Source organism: Mya arenaria, chromosome 13 (assembly GCF_026914265.1).
Source record: "Mya arenaria isolate MELC-2E11 chromosome 13, ASM2691426v1".
Classification (NCBI taxonomy): Eukaryota; Metazoa; Mollusca; class Bivalvia; order Myida; family Myidae; genus Mya; species Mya arenaria.
Window position 1 is genome coordinate 60,526,190 of NC_069134.1, and position 22,660 is coordinate 60,548,849.

General features: G+C 32.6%; 1 protein-coding gene across 1 annotated transcript; it reads right to left on the reverse strand.

Moving 5' to 3' along the window:
• Positions 1-940: 940 nt before the first annotated feature.
• LOC128213574 (regulator of G-protein signaling 17-like) lies at positions 941-21,702 on the reverse strand. The gene is made up of 5 exons (XM_052919441.1): positions 20,954-21,702; positions 16,493-16,567; positions 13,283-13,344; positions 7,832-7,998; positions 941-7,044 (listed from the first exon to the last, which is right to left on the reverse strand). The coding sequence occupies exons 1-5, from the start codon at positions 20,986-20,988 to the stop codon at positions 6,874-6,876; spliced, it is 510 nt and encodes a 169-aa protein (XP_052775401.1). The 5' UTR covers positions 20,989-21,702; the 3' UTR covers positions 941-6,873.
• Positions 21,703-22,660: the final 958 nt, after the last annotated feature.

Sequence of the window (22,660 nt, forward strand, 5' to 3'; positions counted from 1 at the left end):
ACGATTTGTGGAAAGTGTATCAGGAATATTTCGTTTTCTAAAACTGTTTGTGGTGTTTAATGGATAATCTGATAATAACTGTAACAATATCGTCTGTTGTTGGATAAATCTAGATGTTGTACCGAAGCTCAGTTGTCTTGTTTTGCAAATCTACATAAAATTTTGGATATCCCGGATACTCTGTTTCGGATAATCAAAACATAAGATTATCGCAGCTATATTGCACATCTTATGGCATATTAGAGCTGGCGATGTATTTATTGAATGGTAAGACATATTTTACTTGTAAATTCACTTGAAAATGTCCGCCATTGCAAGTTTGGCCAAAATAAATAAATTCCTTGTTTCCACTTGTAAACGGTCCCTTGTAAACATTTCAAAAAATAAATAGGGTAGTAGATAGGAATAACTATCTTTCTATTTTTTTTTTGGACATCCTGGATTTTATTCCAAACCGACCTATATCACTCAGAGATTATCACTATTTTAGGAAGTTTTAAAATGAAATGGCCAAATTTTTACATGTTCACTCAAATTAATTAATTTATTTGCAAAGGTATTTTATAACAATTTCAATAAAACAAACCAATGTGATGAACGCTGTCACTTGATCTTGATCCCCATTTGATGCGCGTGACGCTGTCACTTGATCTTGATCCCCATTTGATGCGCGTGAAGGCAGTGATAACTGTACATACAGCAAAGGGTTCTCCGGTTTCCCCCCACAACACAAGACCACACTCTCGCGTAAAATCGTGCCAACGAGAGTGATTAATATAATGTTGTAATAACTTGTTTCACAATCGTTGTAAAATAATTATATTTAAACTAAACTAAGGGGAAGTAACTGTTGTGTTGTATTTGCCTTTTGCAGTGCTCTGTTTATTGGAAGTACATGTATATACTCTGTTCGATCCTGGCGAATCAAAACTCCAACACCGTATCTTCATTTTTTATTAAATTTTTCATATTTTACATAGCTGCAACACATAAACACAAAATAATTTATACATAACACATTTTAAATATAAAATATGCACAAATAATAAAAACAACAGGTTTGAGTCCCAAACCATCTGATCTAATATTTGAGGATAATGAAAAAATGTAAATAAAGATAGCCTTAATGTATCAAAAAGGTCGTAGAAAGTTCAACCAAATCATGGCAAGTTTATTTTTTAAATTAAGGATGTTTTATAATTCAAAAAGTAGAAATTAAACTCAGGCGTTTAACTTACAATCTTTGGACTGTCTAAGTCATAATTGTAATCAAAAACATTTAATTTCATGGTCCCTTAAAAAGTGCACAACATACGCGTCCCATTGCGCCTGTTGCGCACACTATTCAGAATAAACTAGCATGTAGTAGTAACTAGTTATATAAAATTACACATATATTTGACGACAAACGAAATCTTGGTCATTGAGGTTATTGCACAAGAATGATCAGAAGGGTCATAAAACATGGAAATCTCCTACGCAGTAATCTCCCTTGACGAGCGGAGAATAATTAAACACTGTATAGGAAAGGGAAGAAACCGCTGTATGGCGGAGTTGGAAAACATGGTATACATTGTTTAGTAAAGGCGAATAAATGTTAAATTTATGTGCCTATTTATGAATCTTATGCAAGAGAATTCCATGTCATATACATATTTATATATTGAAGAAAAAAATACATTAATCCACATTAGGCCGGGCGTTTTGATTACAACAACAGACAAGCCAAACCAGTATTGTAGAATAACTTTCAGTAATAACACCCTAGCTTTAAACCATTTTGCATACCCATTAATATTCTGACAAAAGTTTATCGAACATGTTGGAATGAGTTCATCTTTCCTGTAAATAACCGTTCGATTCATGAATTTCTTGTATTAAATAACATTTATATATAAGTTATATTAAACATATGCAACGATTTAAATTAAATTGAAGAAATTGAACATTTAAATTGTAACATTGTACAGCTATTTTCTGTCTTTGCTTACATAAAGAAGTAATGCTTTTTTGGTATTTTGTAAACACAGACGTCCATATTCAAGTATTTGCTTAGAAAAATGAGTCTTTAACTACAGAAATGTATGCTGAAATGCAATGCTCTACCATTATATCTATAACAACTGTTATCCATTCATGATTTTTATTCCATCTCTACCAAAGTTACAAACGAAGATATTTGAGAGGTTGCGTATGCTACTTGTACGGGTATGAGTATGTGTTGACTCATTTTTGCGCACTACGTCATCAAATATGTGTTTATGATCAGTTTGAATTGAGAATTGCATGTACGTTTGCACGAGGAAACTGATTTCGGCGATAACAACGAGTCTACAAGTACAATTTCGAAGACTACACTGAAATTCAACTGTAATTATACTTGTGCATATAGGTACAAGTTCACGTACACGTCGTGTTTCGCAGCCTCCAGTGTGTGAATACCACATGATATATTACGTCATATATGCTACGTCGGATTGCAACATTTTGCTTAAAATAAAGACTTAAATCAAAGATAACTTTTCTTATACTGCACCATTTTTAATAAAACAAAGGGCAGTCTATGCCGTTTAAAGAGCCCGTCTTCGTTTTATTACCGAAGTTTCACAAGGTGATTAGTTTTATCAAACACTTCGACAAGCCTGTTTCCGGAACAATGTTTTAACAGTGCTCCGTCAGACGGCCGTATTGTGCAAAGGTTTTTCGAAGTGTTTTAAGAAACTAAACTCGAAATCAAACTCTGGTAAAAGACCGAATGCGGGGCTCCGTAAGCGGCGTAGACTGCTTTATGTTTCATTTAAAATGGTGAAAATATAGTGAAGTTATCTTTGTTTAATGTCTTCTTTCGAAGCAAAATATTGCCTTCCGACGTAGCATTTATGACGTAATTTATCACGTGGTATACACAGACTGATACCACATATTGACCGTTTTGACAACTTTATTTTTTGTCTTGAAATGTGCCATTTTGTGCTTTGATTTGTGGACCAGTGACTGCTGACAAAAGATCAGATCGCAGTTTTCATATTTACGTTAAAAAATGAAGTTTTATTTTAAAAGCATTACTAACGCTTTAAAAATAATGATTTTTTCCGCATTTTTCTAAACAATTGAGTTCCATTGGCGTTTTATATTTAAGCCTAAATAAGCTGATTCTGATACATTTTCTTTTTAAATGTCAAACTGTCTATCTGTGAGAATGCAGTTTTAAAACTTACAAAATCATTAAATGCGTTTCAGAATAATGCTTATTATCTTAGAAGCCTTGATTCTTTTGACTTAGGGATGATATAATATCTATCAATTTATTACAATATTGAGAGTATAGTTTGAATATGGCGTCCGCAATAAATGAAAAGCGATGATGTATTGTATATGTCAGGTCGACATATACATAAAACTGTATAACACATTGCACTTTACCCGTTACAGTTAAGACGAAGATATGCTGTAAACAAAGTTTAAAATGCAAATAAAAGAAAGCAAAATGTTTCACATATTTCAGAAAACATATCTATCTCATTTTCATTAAAGTAATTAACAAATGTTTCACATACACCTCAAAAGCCTTATCTGAATCGATAGCAATTTTAACAATGCACATTGTATACTTGTACCATATATTTGTAATATAAACATTTTCTTCGCAAGTTTGATTATATATACTTTATTACTTATGCTTCCCTATTTTAAGGGATCCTGCTCTTTATCTAAAAGTTGTCAAAATGTATCAATGTTATTACATAATTATTAAAAACCTCATGGCATCAGATACAAGAAATTATTAGATATCTGATGGCCTCAGATACAAGTAACATACATTTGGCGATATGTTAATTAGTTTGCATCATGTGAAAAGATAGGAATGGAATATATTAAGAAAAAAACTACGAAAAAATACATTAACATAATTATACGTATCACTTATTAAAGAAAAGCGGAAGGCTACAAGGTTTTCATTGTAAACATGGTAAAAATAATCTCTTTTTTTTGCGAAATGCTTGAAACAATTATAAGGAAATAAAACATTAAGGAACTCGTTCACTTTTTATATGGCCAGCCATCAAATAATATCTTGTTAATTGTGAGCCAACGGCTTGTAACAGTGATTAAACGTCACCAAACGTTCAAAATAAGAGCTCTGCTATACTGAGTTTTTAAACAAATTGTGAACTGAAATGCACCTTTGGGCCGAAAATAGTTAGTAACGCTTTTGAAAATTGAATACGTTAAGGCAAAAAAGTTACAAATGTCAGTTTAATTGATTATCTGACAGTTTGTGCTTGTTTGCTTTTTGTTAATGGAATATCATGAAACTGCTTTGGCAAGATTTAGATTGAGTGCACATTCATGGAAGATACAACAACACAGTTAGAGATAACGGTAAATGTAAAATATGTAATACCAATACGATTGAATCAGAGTATCACTTCTTGAACATTTGTTTTTTTGTAATCTGACCTGAGCACTTAATATGACCTGAATCAAATCAATGTTTGCCAATATAAAAGCTGTGAATGAGTCCCTTTTAACAATTATGACCTATTATTGATGGGTTTTGCCCAAATATAACCCTTTTTATTCGACTTAAATAAAATATGTCCAAAAACGTATTCACTGTATAGAATTTATGATATTTTACAATTGAATGTAAGTGTTTATTAAATCAATCATACGATATCGTTCTGTGAAATATACGATACCAATGGATATACAACATAAAATAAACTAGCAATGTGCATAAAACCAAATATTTCTATGCTATAAATCGAAAAAATGTTTGATAAAAATGTATTCAATTTACGCCACATGGCATAATAACCAATTTACATACATGTTAAAATCTACACTCTCTTTCAAAACAAGAATTAAGTTGACCCTTGTGCATTTTATATAAGCAGTTATGCACATGCAGAATCTTATAGAACCGTGTTTCTACATTGTTACTAAGCGACGTATTATAACTATAATATCAGATTCGAATCGACCTGTCATCGATTTGAAATAACAGATTTTGAATCGGCCTTTCATGGATTTAAAATATCAGATTTTGAATCGGCCTTTCATCGATTTGAAATATCAGATTTTGAATCGGCCATTCATCGATTTTAAATATTTATAAAAAAATATTGCACGGTAAATGTGAAAACACTTCTGAAAAAAAAGAATTAAAATGGCATAGAATAATTTAAAAAAATCATAATGAAAGTAAGAAAACGTGTTTTTTTATTTCTAATAACACCTAAGGTAATCTAGTCATTATGATAAATACACACGACAACAATTCGCATTCAATTGGCACGGCCTTATTTACTCGAGGAGAAAAAGAGGAAAGGATCTGAGTGACCTTAAATGAAGAAGCACTTAGAACCTTTTCGCGTTATAGTCTCACTATTTCATTCACTCTTGTCACAAAGGTATAACGATGTATGAGTTCGATGTATATATCAACAATGACTTACAAGCAGTGAAAACAGAAACAGTTTATGAAACATTGTTATTCTTGTTTAGGAGTGAAACACCTCTGCTCGAACGATAACAAATAATCCTTCATTCAGCGTTATTCTCAGACCAAACCACTTTACATTTACCGTTATTCTCAGACCAAACCACTTTACATTTACCGTTATTCTCAGACCAAACCACTTTACATTTACCGTTATTCTCAGACCAAACCACTTTACATTTACCGTTATTCTCAGACCAAACCACTTTACATTTACCGTTATTCTCAGATCAAGCCACTTTACATTTAGCGTTATTCTTATTTCAAAACTTTAAGCGTAGTTCTAAGGTCAATGTCTTGAAATTAACATAGTACTAACCATTGTTCTCATTTCAAGAACTTGAATCTAACTTTACTTGTAGAGGTATTCAGTCAAAAGTTACCATAACTGTGAGTGGCATCATTCTCAGTTAAAAAACACCTTCAATATATGTATGTCTAACGGCTTGCAATATGAAATGATAGGCCATCTTTGAAGAGTGAAGGATTTAACAAGTTTAATAAAGAAAATGGCACTCTTATCAAAGATGTTACAAGTTCGATAAAACATGCTACTTGCATCTTGGTAAAAGTTCCATTTTTAGTATAACTGCTTTCTAATACTAAATTATTACAAATCACGTGACACAGATTTTATTACTGACACTTGCATGTAATAAATAGTACAGCTGTTAACGATATGTAAACATCGAAGGGTGACAATGCTTAAATCAGGTCAACATATAATTTACAATTCTCACATTTGTTGCCGAGTCAAAGTCTAAAAAAATCTATAAAACTTAAAATAACAACGGGTAATTTATACAGACGGCATACTTCACTTTTGTATTATAAAATTACGACTAAAAATTGCTACTAACATTACACTAACAAAGAATGGTCAATTTGGCAATTAAATCGAACAGAACACAAATAATGTTGGAATATTCTGTCTTAGATCCCAGAAACGTGTATTACGTGTAAATGACGTCTAACGAAGAACGGTTACAAAATAATCACATATGTATCTTCTCGTGTCTCCCATTGTCCGAAAAAATAATTGTCTTTGCGAGAACACTGAACTATTAAACATCCGTTCATTTAATAGCGTCAAATCTGCGCCCGGACAAAAAAGCACATTCGCCCCGTACATAGTCCCATAGGGAAAGACGGGGCGGCAGTGAACACAGGTAGATATGAAACACGCCATTCGTTCTAGCACAAACATCTTCTGTAGCACATATCTCGCGGCGGCTGCCCTTTTTTAATGGTCAATGTAAACTTAACAACAAGACTTAGAGAGCACCTTCTCTCCAAGTTGTGCAGCATCCAAATCTACCCGGAGAAAAACAATTAAGAAAATCCTAATAACCATATAACTCCCTAATTCATGAGTACTGTTGTATAAGTTTCTTATAAATTTGAGAATTTAAAAATCTCGGATAGGAATCTCGATGCATCAAAGTGTATATTTGCAACTGTGCCTCGTCGAACGTGTGAGGTGTCGGGTCCACCATATTTCGATTTATAACTTCTCTTACTCGCGAGTCTAAACTAACCTGAAAATGAAAAGAAAGGTTGTTTACAAATAAAATTATGAAGCAGATGATTATGATTATTCCCAAATACTGAAGTTACTACTCTATATTCCTTTTAGCATTATACAGGGTGAGGAATCACGTGACTTAAAGGGTTCCCCACATGGGTCACCACGGGTCACAACCAATGTAAACAAACAGTAATCGACTTTAATTTCTAAATAACCTTTTTGACAGAAAAGCTATGAAATATTTCTTATCCTATAAACTACTAGCTATTTTCTGCTTCTACACGTGTGAAATATTTGAGATCTGCTTGTACATTTTTGTACTTTAAGGTTGCAATTCTTGGCAAAATTTTAACTTGACGCTATTTTGTAGAATATGCAACGCTGAAATTTTGGTCAAGGATTGCATCATCAAAATACAAGCAAATCTAAAATATTTCATCCGGGGTGACTTTAGGTGAGAACCCCTTTAAGTCACGTGATTTCTCAACCTGTATACATCCTAGCATGTTTCTAAATCTTATTTTTATTTACTTTAAAAAAATCCTACTATCTCACAAGTAGTATTCATCTATAATACGTTCAACTATCACATTATTTGATATGTCGTATATGCATTACAATGTTTATAACATCTGAGAAATACATATAACATAATTAATATACATATAAGATTACTCTTACGGTGAGATGATAAAGATATAAAGCTTGTATATATCACATGAACCATCACCGTATAGGATGTTTTTCACACATCATATAATTAACATATAATGCGTAAATATCACATGAACACTCACCTCCTTAGGCGAGAGAATTGAGATGTAGTCCTCATATATGAGACGAGCTTTCTCTTCCACAGCTTCGGAGCTCTGCTCCTGCTTGAGCTCCTCACATGCCAACCAAAACAACATGTTCTCTTCGCTGTACTCTGACCGCAAGAACTCGCGGAACACTTTCCGACCCGCTTAAAGAAAAGAGGATTTTTTTTAATCATGTAAGCTACAGAGTATATTATATGGACATATTTGTGTAAAAAAGTCCTCGACAAGTTAAACTATAATTGTGAAGAAAGTTATATTAACTGCTGCTATATCACTCTCATTGGCATAAGGCTGCGCGAGAGTGTTGTCTTGTTATTGTACGGGAAACCGGATTGCTCTGGAGAAAATCCTCGATTATGGGACAACGGAAATAACTTCATGATTTTTAAAATATATTCATGAAATGCTTACATAATTTGCATTGCAACATGATTATGAATGTATCCGAGTACATTGTAAGCTATAACCGTACCTTCTTAAGAGTCATTGACAGTAAAAGGAGAAAACATCAACTACTGTGGAGTCTTATCTTACAAAATTTCAAACATAGTTCAGCTTTTATAAGAGGTAGAAGAGTTGTTAGATTTGTTCAACTTGTATGCTCAAGAATTTGAGGCAAAATTGTCTTTTACTAAAATGCACAGTGAACAGAAAAATCCTCGATTGTCATTGGCCACCTAGTATATGCTACCTTTTATTACTTACACCAATTTAACAAATAAGCCTTGGTGGAAAATAGACTGATTGAAACATAAAACTAAGTTTGGTGCATTCGTCAGAATCAATCTACGTTAAATGTGTAAACAGAAATTTTGAAAAATCATCGACTGTCATTGGCCTACACAGAAATGCAAACACCTTGGGTATATAGAGAATCAAATCCAAAAATGTTACAATTTATCTTTGCTTGATATTTGGTAAACCAAATAATTCTAGGTAGAACGAATTTATGTTTTAAACAAACCTTTGTTTTGATAAAATTGTGATTAAAAACTTTATATTTTGATGTTGGAATTTCTAGTTTCATTTGACGTCTGTTCCTAAAATAGTTTATTGTGTGGGGGTTTATATTTGCTTATCCTAAAATAATATGTTTAGATATTGATGGACCTTTTTGTGTTTGCATAACACTTTGTTGGATCTTGTTGCAATATGCTTAGACAGTGATTGGCCAGACTTCTAAAATATTATGTTAAAAGTTATCTTTGTTTTTTTTTTTTTAAAGAAAAGTTTCAGTTTTCGTTAATGAGATAGATTAAAGATGCATCAGCCTAATAAGCGACATGTTGTTGTTATTGTTTTCTTTTGATTCGTACTGCATATTTTTTGTTCAATGTCATTTCCAGTAGGATTACATGCATTCATTGCCATTGTCAAAAAAAGTCAGTTGCACCTATTGTAATTTATACTTTTTGCTTTCCTACTATGTTGCAGTGTCATCGCAAGGTTCACTTCAAACAGATTATGTCAAACAGAAATCGGAAACACGTTTAAAAAATTGAAAAATATGTTTACCTGCAATGAAAATCAGAAATGAAAAAAAGAATAAGCTGCTTCTTAATTAGATATTTTAGACTAACATAAATTATTTGTGTTAATTTAAAACATTTCTGATATACATGTGTTTGATAATAAGCTCATTGTTTGTCATGTAGGATATTCGTCCTGACCATGAACTTGTAAATGGCCAAACGCAATTGTGCCGATACCGGTCAATCTGAACCTAGTAATTTTCATAAGGAAACATATATTCCTTATGACGGATAATGAACCATGTCGATGGCATGGAGTCCGAACCAAAACTGACTAATTTCGCTAAAAGCTCCACTAACAAAACTCTTGAAAGTTGATGACTTGTCTCCCGATATAATTTTGGTATACATTAAAAGGGTAATTGCTTGCTAACTACCAATATGAAAAATCCATTATCCATAAAATTATTACAGTTTGTGTGTTTGCTTCTTATTTCGATTGAACTTTAATGTAAAATGAAATACTTTGCAATTTTTTAAGCCCAAAAATGTTGGTTTTCTCTAGTTTTTTAGGTTAACATTTTGGTATTTTTTCTGCACATAAAACCCTTTCAAGTGACGCCAATATAATATGTGGTCAACCGTCATCACACATTTGAATGTTTTGGTTACTTAAACTTTCACTTTCACAGATATACCGTTTTTACAACTTTTTTTTATCTTTTGGCTCTGCAAGTTTTGCATATATATCTGCAAACTAAAAAGATTACTGACAAAAGATCAGATCGCAGATTTTTATATTTCCGTTCGAAAAATTAATTTTATGGCTTAAACCGTTACTAACGGTTTAAGAAGCTCGTTCCAAGACAAAAAATAAAATAAAAAAGTTGTGAGAGTGCAGCTTTATAAGTGCATATATCCAGCGTAAGAACCCGACGTACGAAGGTAGAAGGGTAGTTGTTATGTCTTGACCACACCGCAAAGTCAGTTCATAGAATTTATGAATGCCGTACGTGGTTAAGTACTTTTTTAAGTCGTCAGCTTGTCTCATGACATCACGTTCGTAACCCGATATTTTCACAAAACATGTGTTCGTGATGGAATGAATAGAGAAGTGTCATATGAATACGTAAACAAATTATAGGAACTATAGATTACAATACGTTTATGGTCTAGACTATTTATGCATAGTATGTGGGCGGGAGAAACAATATAAAAATCATACTTATTAGTGATTTTAGTGATGCAATCACACTATCTTTTCAGAAACACTCTGACATTTGCTATTGGTTAAGAATTTACGGGTGTAGCAACTTTGATATTTTTAATTGGTTTAGGAAATTACCAATAAAGCATTTTTATGACTATTGGTATGGAAACTAGCGGTGATGCAACAATGGAAATTTACAATTGGTTTGTAAATTATTTGTGCAATTTCTTTGATGTTTGAATTCGGTTTAGAAATGAAGATGACTATTATAGTATTCAAACCTTCTCAGCTCCCAAGCGAAGTTTGAATTGAAATTTGCTGAATAGCTTTCATATTTGACTATTGGTGTTCAAAATAACAATGACTAATTTGATGGTTTATGCAATCTGGTGCAGCAAACTTGACACTTGACCTTTAACGAAATGTTGGAATACTGGCACAGCGAACTTGACTTTTAACGAATTTTCGGGATTATGGTGCTGCACATTTGACTTTTAACGAATTTTCGGGATAATGGTGCTGCACATTTAACTTTTAACGAATTTTCGGGATAATGATGCTGCACATTTGACGCTAACGAATTGTTCGGAAAGGGGTGCAACAAATTTGACTTCTACCGAACTGTTGGGATGCCGATGCAGCATCATTGACCTTTAATGAAATGTCGGGATAATGTTGATTTAAAATTGACCTTTAACGTATTGTTTGGAAAGGGGTGCAGCAAATTTGACTTTTGACGAATTGTTTAGATACGGGTGCGGCAGACCTTTTTAAGTTATAGGGTAACTGGTGCAGATACACTGACATCTGAAAATTAGATCAGTAAACGGCTGCAACACTTTTGATTTATACAATATAATATTTGAACGATATTTCCAATGGTGATAAAACTTTGAAATTTATCAAACTGTATGGAGAAAAATGGTCGATTGCTTTTTATTTCGAATTTTTAAAATGTATTTGGAAATACCTATGAAGCAACTTTTATGTTTAGTTAATCGGCGTAGCCTCTAAACATTTTGTAACTGCTTTTGAAAATGAATCGACTTTCATGTTTGAATTTTTGTTTGGAAATTTCCGATAAACAAACTTCCATTTTTGCCTATTGTTTTTTTTAAATACCGGTGAAACAATTTTGATTTACAATTTTCTCTTTTATAAATATTTGACTTCCGGTTGGGAGCAGATGTGTTTAGCAAGTTTGGCTTTGATCAATTGACAAATTTACTTGTATTGTTATAATACCAAGAAATTACAGTGACAAAATTTGACCTAATACAATAAATCATTGCCCACTTCTAAGCAAGTAACTTCGAAGAAATAATTAGTATTTTGTATTGTTTCAAAAATATAATTCTTGGAATACTTGTTAATCAAGGTAACATTTTGATGAACATTTGATGGGGGCGTTCTGAGAGCGGCCAAGGCAAGGATATGCAAATTCTAGTTAAATTGCTCAAAATATGGGCCAGCAGAAAACCAGAAATGTCAGTTTTAAAGAAAAGGCGCAATACATGTTATAATATATAATTTGAAACCGTAAACAAATAGTGAACAGCATCAGTAAATCGTGTAATGTCCCAATGTCTTCAACAAGCATAAGTGTAGCAAGCATAAGTATCTTATTTTATTTAGCAAAATTACTTTCTTAAACTTGATTTTAAATACAAAAAAATAAGTTGATCGTGATAATAATAATCATCTAAAGGTCTCAGAATTCTTTAATACGAGATAAAGACACAATCTATACTTGGTTCTATATCTATACTTGGTTCTATTAAAGCTTATTAGAGACTCTCTTTTCGAGAAATTTCGCTTAATGAACATAAGGGTATACGTCTTTAATTCTTCTTTTACATATTCGATCTACAGTAGCTAAATAATATAGCCTTTCGTTATACCATACATTACCACTTTTGAAGACAACTGCACTTTTACTTACTTGCTTCTGAAAGAAAACAGAAATTGAATAAATAAATGATATCATCATCATCATCATCATCATCCTCCTCCTCCTCCTCCTCCTTCTCCTCCTCATCATCATCATCATCATCATCATCATCATCGTCAGCATATGTTTTTCTCTTAACCATATTCCAGTGATTAAAAAGATATATGATTGATATGACATAACTGTAATAGATTGAATAGTTCACGTTCAGGAAACATTCACAAGATATAGTAAATACCCGATAATGATCTGACAGTTCATATAACGTGACCATAAGCAGATCGACTTGATATGTAAACCTATTTATATCACTTTGTTAGTGTTAATAACCATGCTTATCGATATTACAAATACACTAAAGATATTAAAATGTATAATGTATACTACTCAAATTTTGCTACGGGTCACATGTAATTATTTTGGTTTCAAACTTCATTACCGTTGTAGGAAGCAACTGCTATGTTATGCTTTATCAAAAGTAATTAGATAATAACTGTACAACACAATGATTATTTAGGTAAAAAGTCAATATTAAGTAAACTGACATCAAAATGACCTCAAGATAAATATTAAGATTTTCTAGTGCGATACATGTATATAAAAATAGCAAATGGTTTCTAAAAACCGTTTGTCAGAAAAGACACTTAACTAGATGAACTTTGGTAAAACGAAATGTTATTTTTAATTTGTATCAACATCGCCAGTCAGTAATGTCAAATAAAAACGCCGCCTAAGCAGTTGAAGTAGCTGACATATTTTGCATAGCATATTTTGAGTTGTATACATAAATGTATAATTACTTTTCATGAGCTTGTCAAAGGATTCTGCCCAGCTCCGTATTTCTTCTATCGTTAACCTGAAAAAGCAAAATAACAGTAGGCCTCATTAATAAGAGAAACTCTTCATACTTTACCAATTTTATACCGAAAATAACCCTCCTCTAATAACCGCCAAAGTATCCCTATAATAACGACCTAGTAATTGAAGGTATGAATAGTTTACGAACGCAATAAACAATAATTATATGTTGGTTTAACTATATCTGTATCTGCAGAGTGTTCGAACTGCCATAATTAATCATATTCATGTGTTACATCTCATTACCACAGTCGTCGATTTTTCTGAGTAATAATGATATCAGTTTCCGAAATAATACTTTGGTTTGTCATGTCAGACATTTTTATATTTTATTTTTCAAAATTAAAACGTCCAATTTAACTTGTAACGCAGATATACATTGAAACTAGAAAATATTCATTATACGGAATTCAGTCATGCTCTCGTTGAGATTTAATGACCTCACAATAGATTGCCTTACTACAATATCAAACTCGGAAACAATGTTACATTAGAATTACTCCCCCCAGAGAGGGTTTCTTTGGCGTCAGCTTTTGTAAGTCTGATTTCAAACGCACCTCTTCATTTTCAAGACCAACCAGCTGATCTTGAATGCTTGCAGTATGCTTTGATACTTTTTCTTTGGGACGAGCCCCAGTATCCGCCATTTTTGGCAACGACCAAAGAAAACACACGTCCGAACCGGATTAAAACTAGAGAACAAGTGAGAAAGGCGCCAAAATAAAGAAGGGCGGACAATTAAACATTCGGCGCTAAGAAAGAGTTCCCTCCCTTGATAATTATTAAATTTTCTCAAAATTAGTTAAATTACTCCCCCCACTCAGTGTCAACTAAACAAATACTAACTTGACAAGCATTAACTGACTCGATGTCAATAAATCAATTACTTACTTAACAAATTCTAACTGACTATATGCCAATAAAACAAAAACTAACTGACGATATTCAATAAATCAAATACTTTCTTAACAAATTCTAACTGACTCTTTGCCAATGAAACAAAAACTTACTAACTCGATGTCAATAAATCGAATACCAACTTAACAAATTTTAACTGACTCGATGTCAATAGAACAAATACTAACTTAACAAATTATAACTGCCTCAAGTCTATAAAAAAACTAACTGACTCAATTTCATTCGATGTCATTAAAACAAATACTAACTTACTCAATGTCATTAAAACAAATACTAACTGGCTCAATTTCATTAAAACAAATACTAACTGGCTCAATTTCATTAAAACAAATACTAACTGGCTCAATTTCATTAAAACAAATACTAACTGGCTCAATGTCATTAAAACAAATACTAACTGGCTCAATGTCATTAAAACAAATACTAACTTGCTCAATGTCATTAAAACAAATACTAACTTACTCAATGTCATTAAAACAAATACTAACTGGCTCAATTTCATTAAAACAAATACTAACTGGCTCAATTTCATTAAAACAAATACTAACTGGCTCAATTTCATTAAAACAAATACTAACTGGCTCAATTTCATTAAAACAAATACTAACTGGCTCAATTTCATTAAAACAAATACTAACTGGCTCAATTTCATTAAAACAAATACTAACTGGCTCAATTTCATTAAAACAAATACTAACTGGCTCAATGTCATTAAAACAAATACTAACTGGCTCAATTTCATTAAAACAAATACTAACTGGCTCAATGTCATTAAAACAAATACTAACTGGCTCAATGTCATTAAAACAAATACTAACTGGCTCAATTTCATTAAAACAAATACTAACTGGCTCAATGTCATTAAAACAAATACTAACTTACTCAATGTCATTAAAACAAATACTAACTGGCTCAATTTCATTAAAACAAATACTAACTGGCTCAATTTCATTAAAACAAATACTAACTGACTCAATTTCAATAAGACAAATACTGACTCAATGTCATTAAAACTAATATTAACTTACTAAATGTCATTTAAACAAAAACTAACTTACTCGATATCATTAAAACGGATTCTAACTTACTCAATGAAATTAAAACAAATTATAACTTGCTTAATGTCAATAAAACAAATACTAACTAACTTAATGTCAATAAAACAAATACTTTCTTCCCAAATGTCATTAAAACAAATACTTACTTACTCAATGTCATTAAACAAATTCTAACTTGCTTAATGTCAATAAAAAAATTCTAACTTACTAAATGTCAATAAAACATACAGTTTCTTTCCCAAATGTCATTAAAACAAATACTAACTTACTCAACAAAAACTAAACCGCCTTACACGACCATCCACGTTTTTTCTTTGCACAAACAAGATTACGATATCAATATATGCAACCACGACAAAAAATCAATTCTTCACAAGAATGATATAGGTTACTGGAAAAAAATATTCAACAAAACTTACATTGTTAATGTAACAATACAGTCCGACGATGTCCAGAAAACCGCATCCATTGAATTAAAGACTGTTAATTCCATATAGGAATTACTTAATTATAATTCAGTACCAACTAAGGAAATTGTACACCAATAAATATTGATGTTTATGGCATAAACAAAATATTTCAACAATCTTTAAACAAACACGACTTCAACTTGACTCTATCCAGGTAATACTGAGTCTTTCTGCGAATTTCTATGACTACACATATGTTATATACAACGTCATTCGCAGCATGTTATGATTGGCGAATAACAACTGTGGACGGGAATAACTGTGAACTCCGTTCAAAGAACCCTACATTAGTCCAAGTCACATAATCATTTCAAAAATAGATTTCTCTGAATAATCGACTGGGAATACTACACCTCCAGTAAACATTTTTTGCTTCGTGCCATATACGAAGTACTATAAATGCTGCAGCTCAGTTTACAGTAATTTATCGGCACCCATTATCATCTATCGGTACGTCATATGGCGAGCGTATCAAATCCATTATAATTCTACCAGTCTACGAAGGGGTACCAGCACCAATATGGCCATACTGCAAATGGCCGAAACGACAAACAACAAACAACTCGTACATATTTTGCCAAGACATTTCCTCCTTAATAAGGACTAAAATCACAATCTTCCAATGCGTAAAGCAAGTCTACAGTATCGATCTACTCGCCTCTGTCTGCTAGTCGATATAAATGAAATCCGCCATACTTACGGGTCTTCGCATACAGGCTCCGCGTTTTTCGTTGCCGATCGGTCAGCTTTACTGGGGCCATTTTTCACTGTTAAACTGAAATTGAATGAAAACATTGCTCACACATCCATATGGCAGTCACGTAGGTCCTGTTTCACTTTATTCCGAACACCTATCGATAGTAACATATTTGCCATATAGGAACGGGCGACATTTAAGCTTATATATGATGACACCAGGCTAAAAATACAGCCTCAGTGTTGGGTGAAGCCAATGCTACACCAGCTGAGAGGGAAAATCAATCGGAGACAATGTACAGGCGATATGACGTCAGTGTGGACTTGCGTTCCTTCTGGTGAGGCGAAAAAGGAAATAAAACCTTAAAGCTGAACTCTCACAGTTTTAGTTTTTGTCTCATTCACAGCTGATTTTTAATTACTCACAGTAGAATAGATCTAAATCGTTTGGAAAACTGCCGATTTTTTTTATTTAATAGAGCGTTAGTAGCTCTTTTAGTCATAAATCATCAACTTTCCAACGTTAATTTTGAAAAACTGCGATATGATCTTTTGTTAGCAGACTTAAATTCCTGATTTCCACTGGAATCGTGTATTTGGAGTACTCGGGTACTCGTTGCCATCCCTTGTTTCCAGGCATTTACGCAAACAATTGCTCATTCAAAGACAAAAAAAGTTGTCAAAGCAGTAAATCTGTGAGAGTAAAGCTTTAAGCATTACTTATGTTCAAAAAAAATAAAAATAAAAATAAAAAAAATGATACTTTGTTGAGGGAGGATGTCATCTGACATACTTCCGGTGGTTCTAAGTATAATTACATACTGAAACTTAAAGTGTTAAGTGCATACTGAATTGGTTGACGATGAGAATACAGAAATAATACATTTAGAATTTAATGAGCCGACTGTTCAGAACTTTGTATACGTTAACAACGTGATCAACGGCATTGTTGTTTATGTTTAACCGTAAACTATTTAATGACGTATTTACCTATTTTAGTATAATCAAGTACAGTTAAATCTTGTTAGAAATACAGCAGATCACAAGTGCTTCAATTAACTTCCAGAGCAGTAATGATTTGAAAGTTTACCACGATGACGTTAACAAGGAATTTCTGAACAATCGACCCATGTTTTATTTGATACAAAGGAAAGATAGTGTGTTATCTTGTATGGTTTTAAGTGCATGTGTATATATATAGTGTATGTGTACTATTCCAATTAACCCGATGCAAACATACAAAAAAAGTCAAAAACATTGATTTTGATTTGAATGGAAAATCTGTTACTCTGTAACTGGAGAATGTCACAATTACACTTCCGGTAGCTCTTAGTGCAAATATTTACTTATTTAATCTATGTATATAATATTGTGGTGTTAATGTGGCTAATTCTAAATATGTTTTATTGTCGCTTGTCACTGTTTGGTTAATATCATAACCATATCAATAATTTTGACTGCGCTGAATCACTTTTAAAGACTTAAATGCCTTTGCATTTGCCGAAACATATAATTTTGATTATTGTGCAATTATGTTATTGTTTTCCCGTACAGGTGAATAACATATTAAAAAAACAACATTGTAAGTTACCATTCATATACAGATAAATAAATAGATAAACATTAACATTTTGCCGACTTCGGTATTCAATATACAACTAATCTTCTGGTCATACATCGTTGACTTCTTTCACATTCACTATCGGTCACGCAATCCGATTAGTTATACAATCCTAAGATCCAATTGAAATCAATATTGAATACCACCAACGCAAAATATGACCTAGAGCACATCTGTTAGAGTAATAGGCATCTGGGTATCAACGTTTATAGATAAAACCTACAGCATCAATCACATCATGAATTCTATTAATGATAATACAATAAATTTCAACCATTTACAGACCTTTGAACGCACCCTGTTTACACGCAGAATGGTTCGATAGTATCTACAGTTTATACAGACCTCGTATATGCATAAACGTCTACTAATGCCATCTCGTATTTGCTAATATGTTAACCATGACACACTAGTTTTGTGCAGATATCTACCGTTGAAAGATCTTGTATATGGTCGTTCAATTATGTCTACCATTGAGACAGACCATTTATATGTGTATAATTGTTCGATAATGTCTACCATTGAGACATACCTTTTATATGTGTATGATCGTTCGCTAATGTCTAACATTGAGACAGACCTTTATATGTGTATGATCGTTCGATAATGTCTACCCTTAAGACAGACCTTTATATGTGTATGATCGTTCGATAATGTCTACCCTTGAAACAGACCTTTATATGTGTATGATCGTTCGATAATGTCTACCCTTGAGACAGACCTTTATATGTGTATGATCGTTCGATAATGTCTACCCTTGAGACAGACCTTTATATGTGTATGATCGTTCGATAATGTCTACCATTGAAACAGACCTTTATATGTGTATGATCGTTCGAAAATGCCTACCATTGAAACAGACCTTTATATGTGTATGATCGTTCGATAATGTCTACCATTGAGACAGACCTTTATATATGTATGATCGTTCGATAATGTCTACCATTAAAACAGACCTTTATATGTGTATGATCGTTCGATAATGCCTACCATGGATGGGGTCAAATGAAAATTTTGAACAAACTAATACAGTCTGTTTAATTATCAAGTTGTGCAGCATTATGAATAGAGTATATTTGTTCATTTCCGTGTATAATAGTTTTTTTTTTTTTTTTATTTCGCGTGTGCTTAAAGGGAATAAAAAAAACTATATATATAGTATGACAAAGAGCTTAAAAGTGCATCTAGTCCATCAGTCACTGACATTGTGATATTCTGTTTTCCGCACTTTAAGTACTTATGTATATAGTATGTTGATTAACTTTGACCGTACCACGGGGTAACATCCGGTTGTTCACCGCAGTTTAAGCCAAACTACTGCCTTTGGCAATGAGCTCCACTAAAGAGTAGGATTTTACATGACTTAAACAGACTGACTTGCATTGGTAAGCATAACTCGGATTACTAATGCCTTTGGGAAATATATGAAACTATCATTTTAATATGCTTTATATGGTAACAATATCAATATTTTCATAATTTAATAGTAATAGAATAGTTCGTTGAAAGATTGGAAATAAAACGTTCTATGAAAATATTGAAAATATTTAATTTTCTACATAAATCATTTTTATGTTTATGTTTTTATAGCTCGCGGATGGATATTTAAAAGATGATTGTGAGTGTGTGTGTGTGTGTTTATGGGTGGGGTATATTTTATTGTTCATATGTCACACAACACAGAACAGAAAATTTTATTCAAACCCTGGGTTCTGCACCGAACAAATACTACATACACATTCAATGGCAAACATAAAAGGTGTTTTAACATATAAATGGCCTTATAGTACCCATGGTAAGAGAACAAGCCGTCATAAGGAAATAGATCCATAATCTAGATAATAATTTAGCTAAAATATGTCCGCGAAAGGTATATTTTGAACAAAAACACATTTTCAAGTCACTATTTTTTATATTCACATTTTATGTTAACAGTCATTGAGCTGATATCTTCAGTACTTTTTTGTTAAGGCCTCTAGAAACATAGGTTAAGATCCGAGAGGAGGCTTACACGTCTGGCGTTTGGGTAGGCGTATTATATTACGACAACAGTGATATTAACCTACCTACCAGGTCAAAATAGCCTTCGAAAATACAAAAATATACCAAAATAATCCGCCATTTTATTCAGCACTGTTTAGAATTAGTTCGTTAATTTCAATTTCCCATTTTTCTTTACAGTATATATACATGTATATGTATATGCGCTTCCTTTTTATTTGCAGATACGTTCGAAACTTACATTTTTTAGAATGAAAGCTACCAATCTTTCTTTATTTTAAAACGATGACTTTCCTTATACTCAAATATAAAAATACCGACGTCATTTCCAGACAGAGACGGACTACAAACATGGACCATCCTATAAAGTTTAAATTTAATTTTGCATATTATCGACTCGATTTATTTTTAATCGAACTCGCATACTTCCTATTTATTTTTAAATAAAACAAATCAGTCACTTTTTCAATATGCCGTATAATGTATATTTATTCTTGAATTAAGATTTTGGACTATTAAGGACTATGAAGCATATCTTTGCAAAATAACCACGCCCCGTTCTTTTGTTTCGTTAGAAAAGGAAGAATATTATACTTAGGGTATAACTAAGTGAGCGGTCAACTATGTTCTTTTGTTAAACGTAAACTACGTCGGAAACGGAGTTCAGGCATTAGATACCTGTTTTTTGTGTTTTCTTTTCAGTTTAATTATACATGTATTTCTTTGTGTAACGTTTTTGGAAAGATAATACAATATCACCAACATAAATGTAAACGTTTTACAGGATTAGTAGTTAAAACCTTTGTCTAGTGCACACAATGTCGAAAATGAACATCATCTTACCAACACAGGATGGCCACCGTCTCCTCATCCCCCATCCCCCGCGCTACCCTTGACCCCGTGATGAAGTGTGACCCCGTGGTGAACTCGAGAAAAGGGACCAACACAAGAGAAAAATGTCTTTGATTTCTTTAACACACGAATATGGATGAAGGAAACTTTAAATCTGCAAACGACAGGAAACCAAACGTTAATACCGTTTTTTATTGCATTTTCAACGGTATTTTGACCTGGCGGAGCGTGGTTATTTATTCAAAGGTGTGCTTCAATTTTGGTGACGGGTACTCTCATTTTCTTTTAAAAACGAACCTAAACTCGATTTATTATGTTAACCAGACTGATATCTGTTTAAGGCATCCTCTCCCCGCCAGGTAAAAATACCAAACTAAAACAATTCAAAACAACAATGTAAACATAATTCATTTCAGTAATGATAAAATATTCACACGTATAATGAACACCAAAAAGAATGGGTGTATGTGTGTCTGAGATTTTATCATTGAAAGATATAAATAAATCTTAAATAAGCAGATACTGAAAGCGAGGTGGTGTTTTCACCGGCGGAGAGGGATCATTGCATTTAGTGCTGGAAGTCATTTTCTGCCAAAACAACAGCTCAGCATCTCTGTCCACTGAGAACCAAACAGTATGTTGGTAACGAACTATACAATTTGATTACGAAATTTACAATTTAATAAGAGATATTGATAAATCGACAAAAGGTAAGCTTGAACTCAATTTGTCATACAACAAAGCTATAGTCTAAGTAGCATTCAAGTACAGTGGGCAATTCAAGTGATCTGGTACATTCGACGTGTGAAATGTTGAAACGGTTTCCTCAACAACAACAAAGGTAGGTAAAAAACTGTTAATTGCGCAACGGGTTCAAGCATGTCTTTAGGCAATTCCCTACGCAGTGATCTCCCCTGACGAGCAGAGATGATCTCTGACACTGCCTGGATTTAAGCTTTACCAAATATGACAAATTGTTTTTTTTCAACACCCATGTATGTAATATTGTATTCAAAGTTCCATTAAAGATGTTGTCTTCAACAACACAAATGTTTGTTTAAAAAAAAAACAAAAAAACAATTTGAACTTTGAATTAACTAGACGTCTGAAAACTATTTAGACATACGTGTCGCTTGATATGGTATTTAAAAAGCTTCGAATATGTATATACTGAAAGGGACTTGCTCATGTCTTTGTAAAATGCACATTTTTCCTATGACGAGGTAAATTGTGGCAAATTATTAGGAGTGTTAAAACTAAGATACTGAACCCGGCTGGAGCCTTCAACAAATGTTGATATGTGCTCATATTGTCTTTGAAGTGCACAATTTTGAAAAACGTTAAGTTGTCCTTGTGTTTATGAATGAGTCCTTGCGGGCGTGTGGTTTTGTTGTCAATTTGTTTTACTTCATTGACTGTACCAGCGTGGGTTCTCCCCCAAACTAAAACCAGATTTTTTGTTATACTTTAAGTATATTCGTTTCTGAAGTTTCGGCATCAAAGAGTAAAACAGTTATTATTTAAGTGTTTTCAGATGCATTTTCGGGAACAAAAAAAATTGTGCAACAACATGAGCGTGTCCCTTTAAACAAGCAGATAAACATATCAACTACGTCGTTTGTTTTTATTGTTTTTACTTTTGCCATCACAACATAAGTAGATATTCAGCCGAATAACGAAAGATATATACAAAGTATG

Excerpts from the sequence above, each read along its gene's own strand:
- LOC128213574 (XM_052919441.1), bottom strand. The coding sequence starts at position 20,988 with ATGGGGGATGAGGAGACGGTGGCCATCCTGTGTTG. Across the intron at positions 7,999-13,282 it reads CAAGCTCATGAAAAGTAATT|CGGGTCGGAAAGTGTTCCGC; the intron begins ATACATTTATGT and ends CTTTTCTTTAAG. Across the intron at positions 7,045-7,831 it reads CAATTCTCTCGCCTAAGGAG|GTTAGTTTAGACTCGCGAGT; the intron begins GTGAGTGTTCAT and ends TTTCATTTTCAG.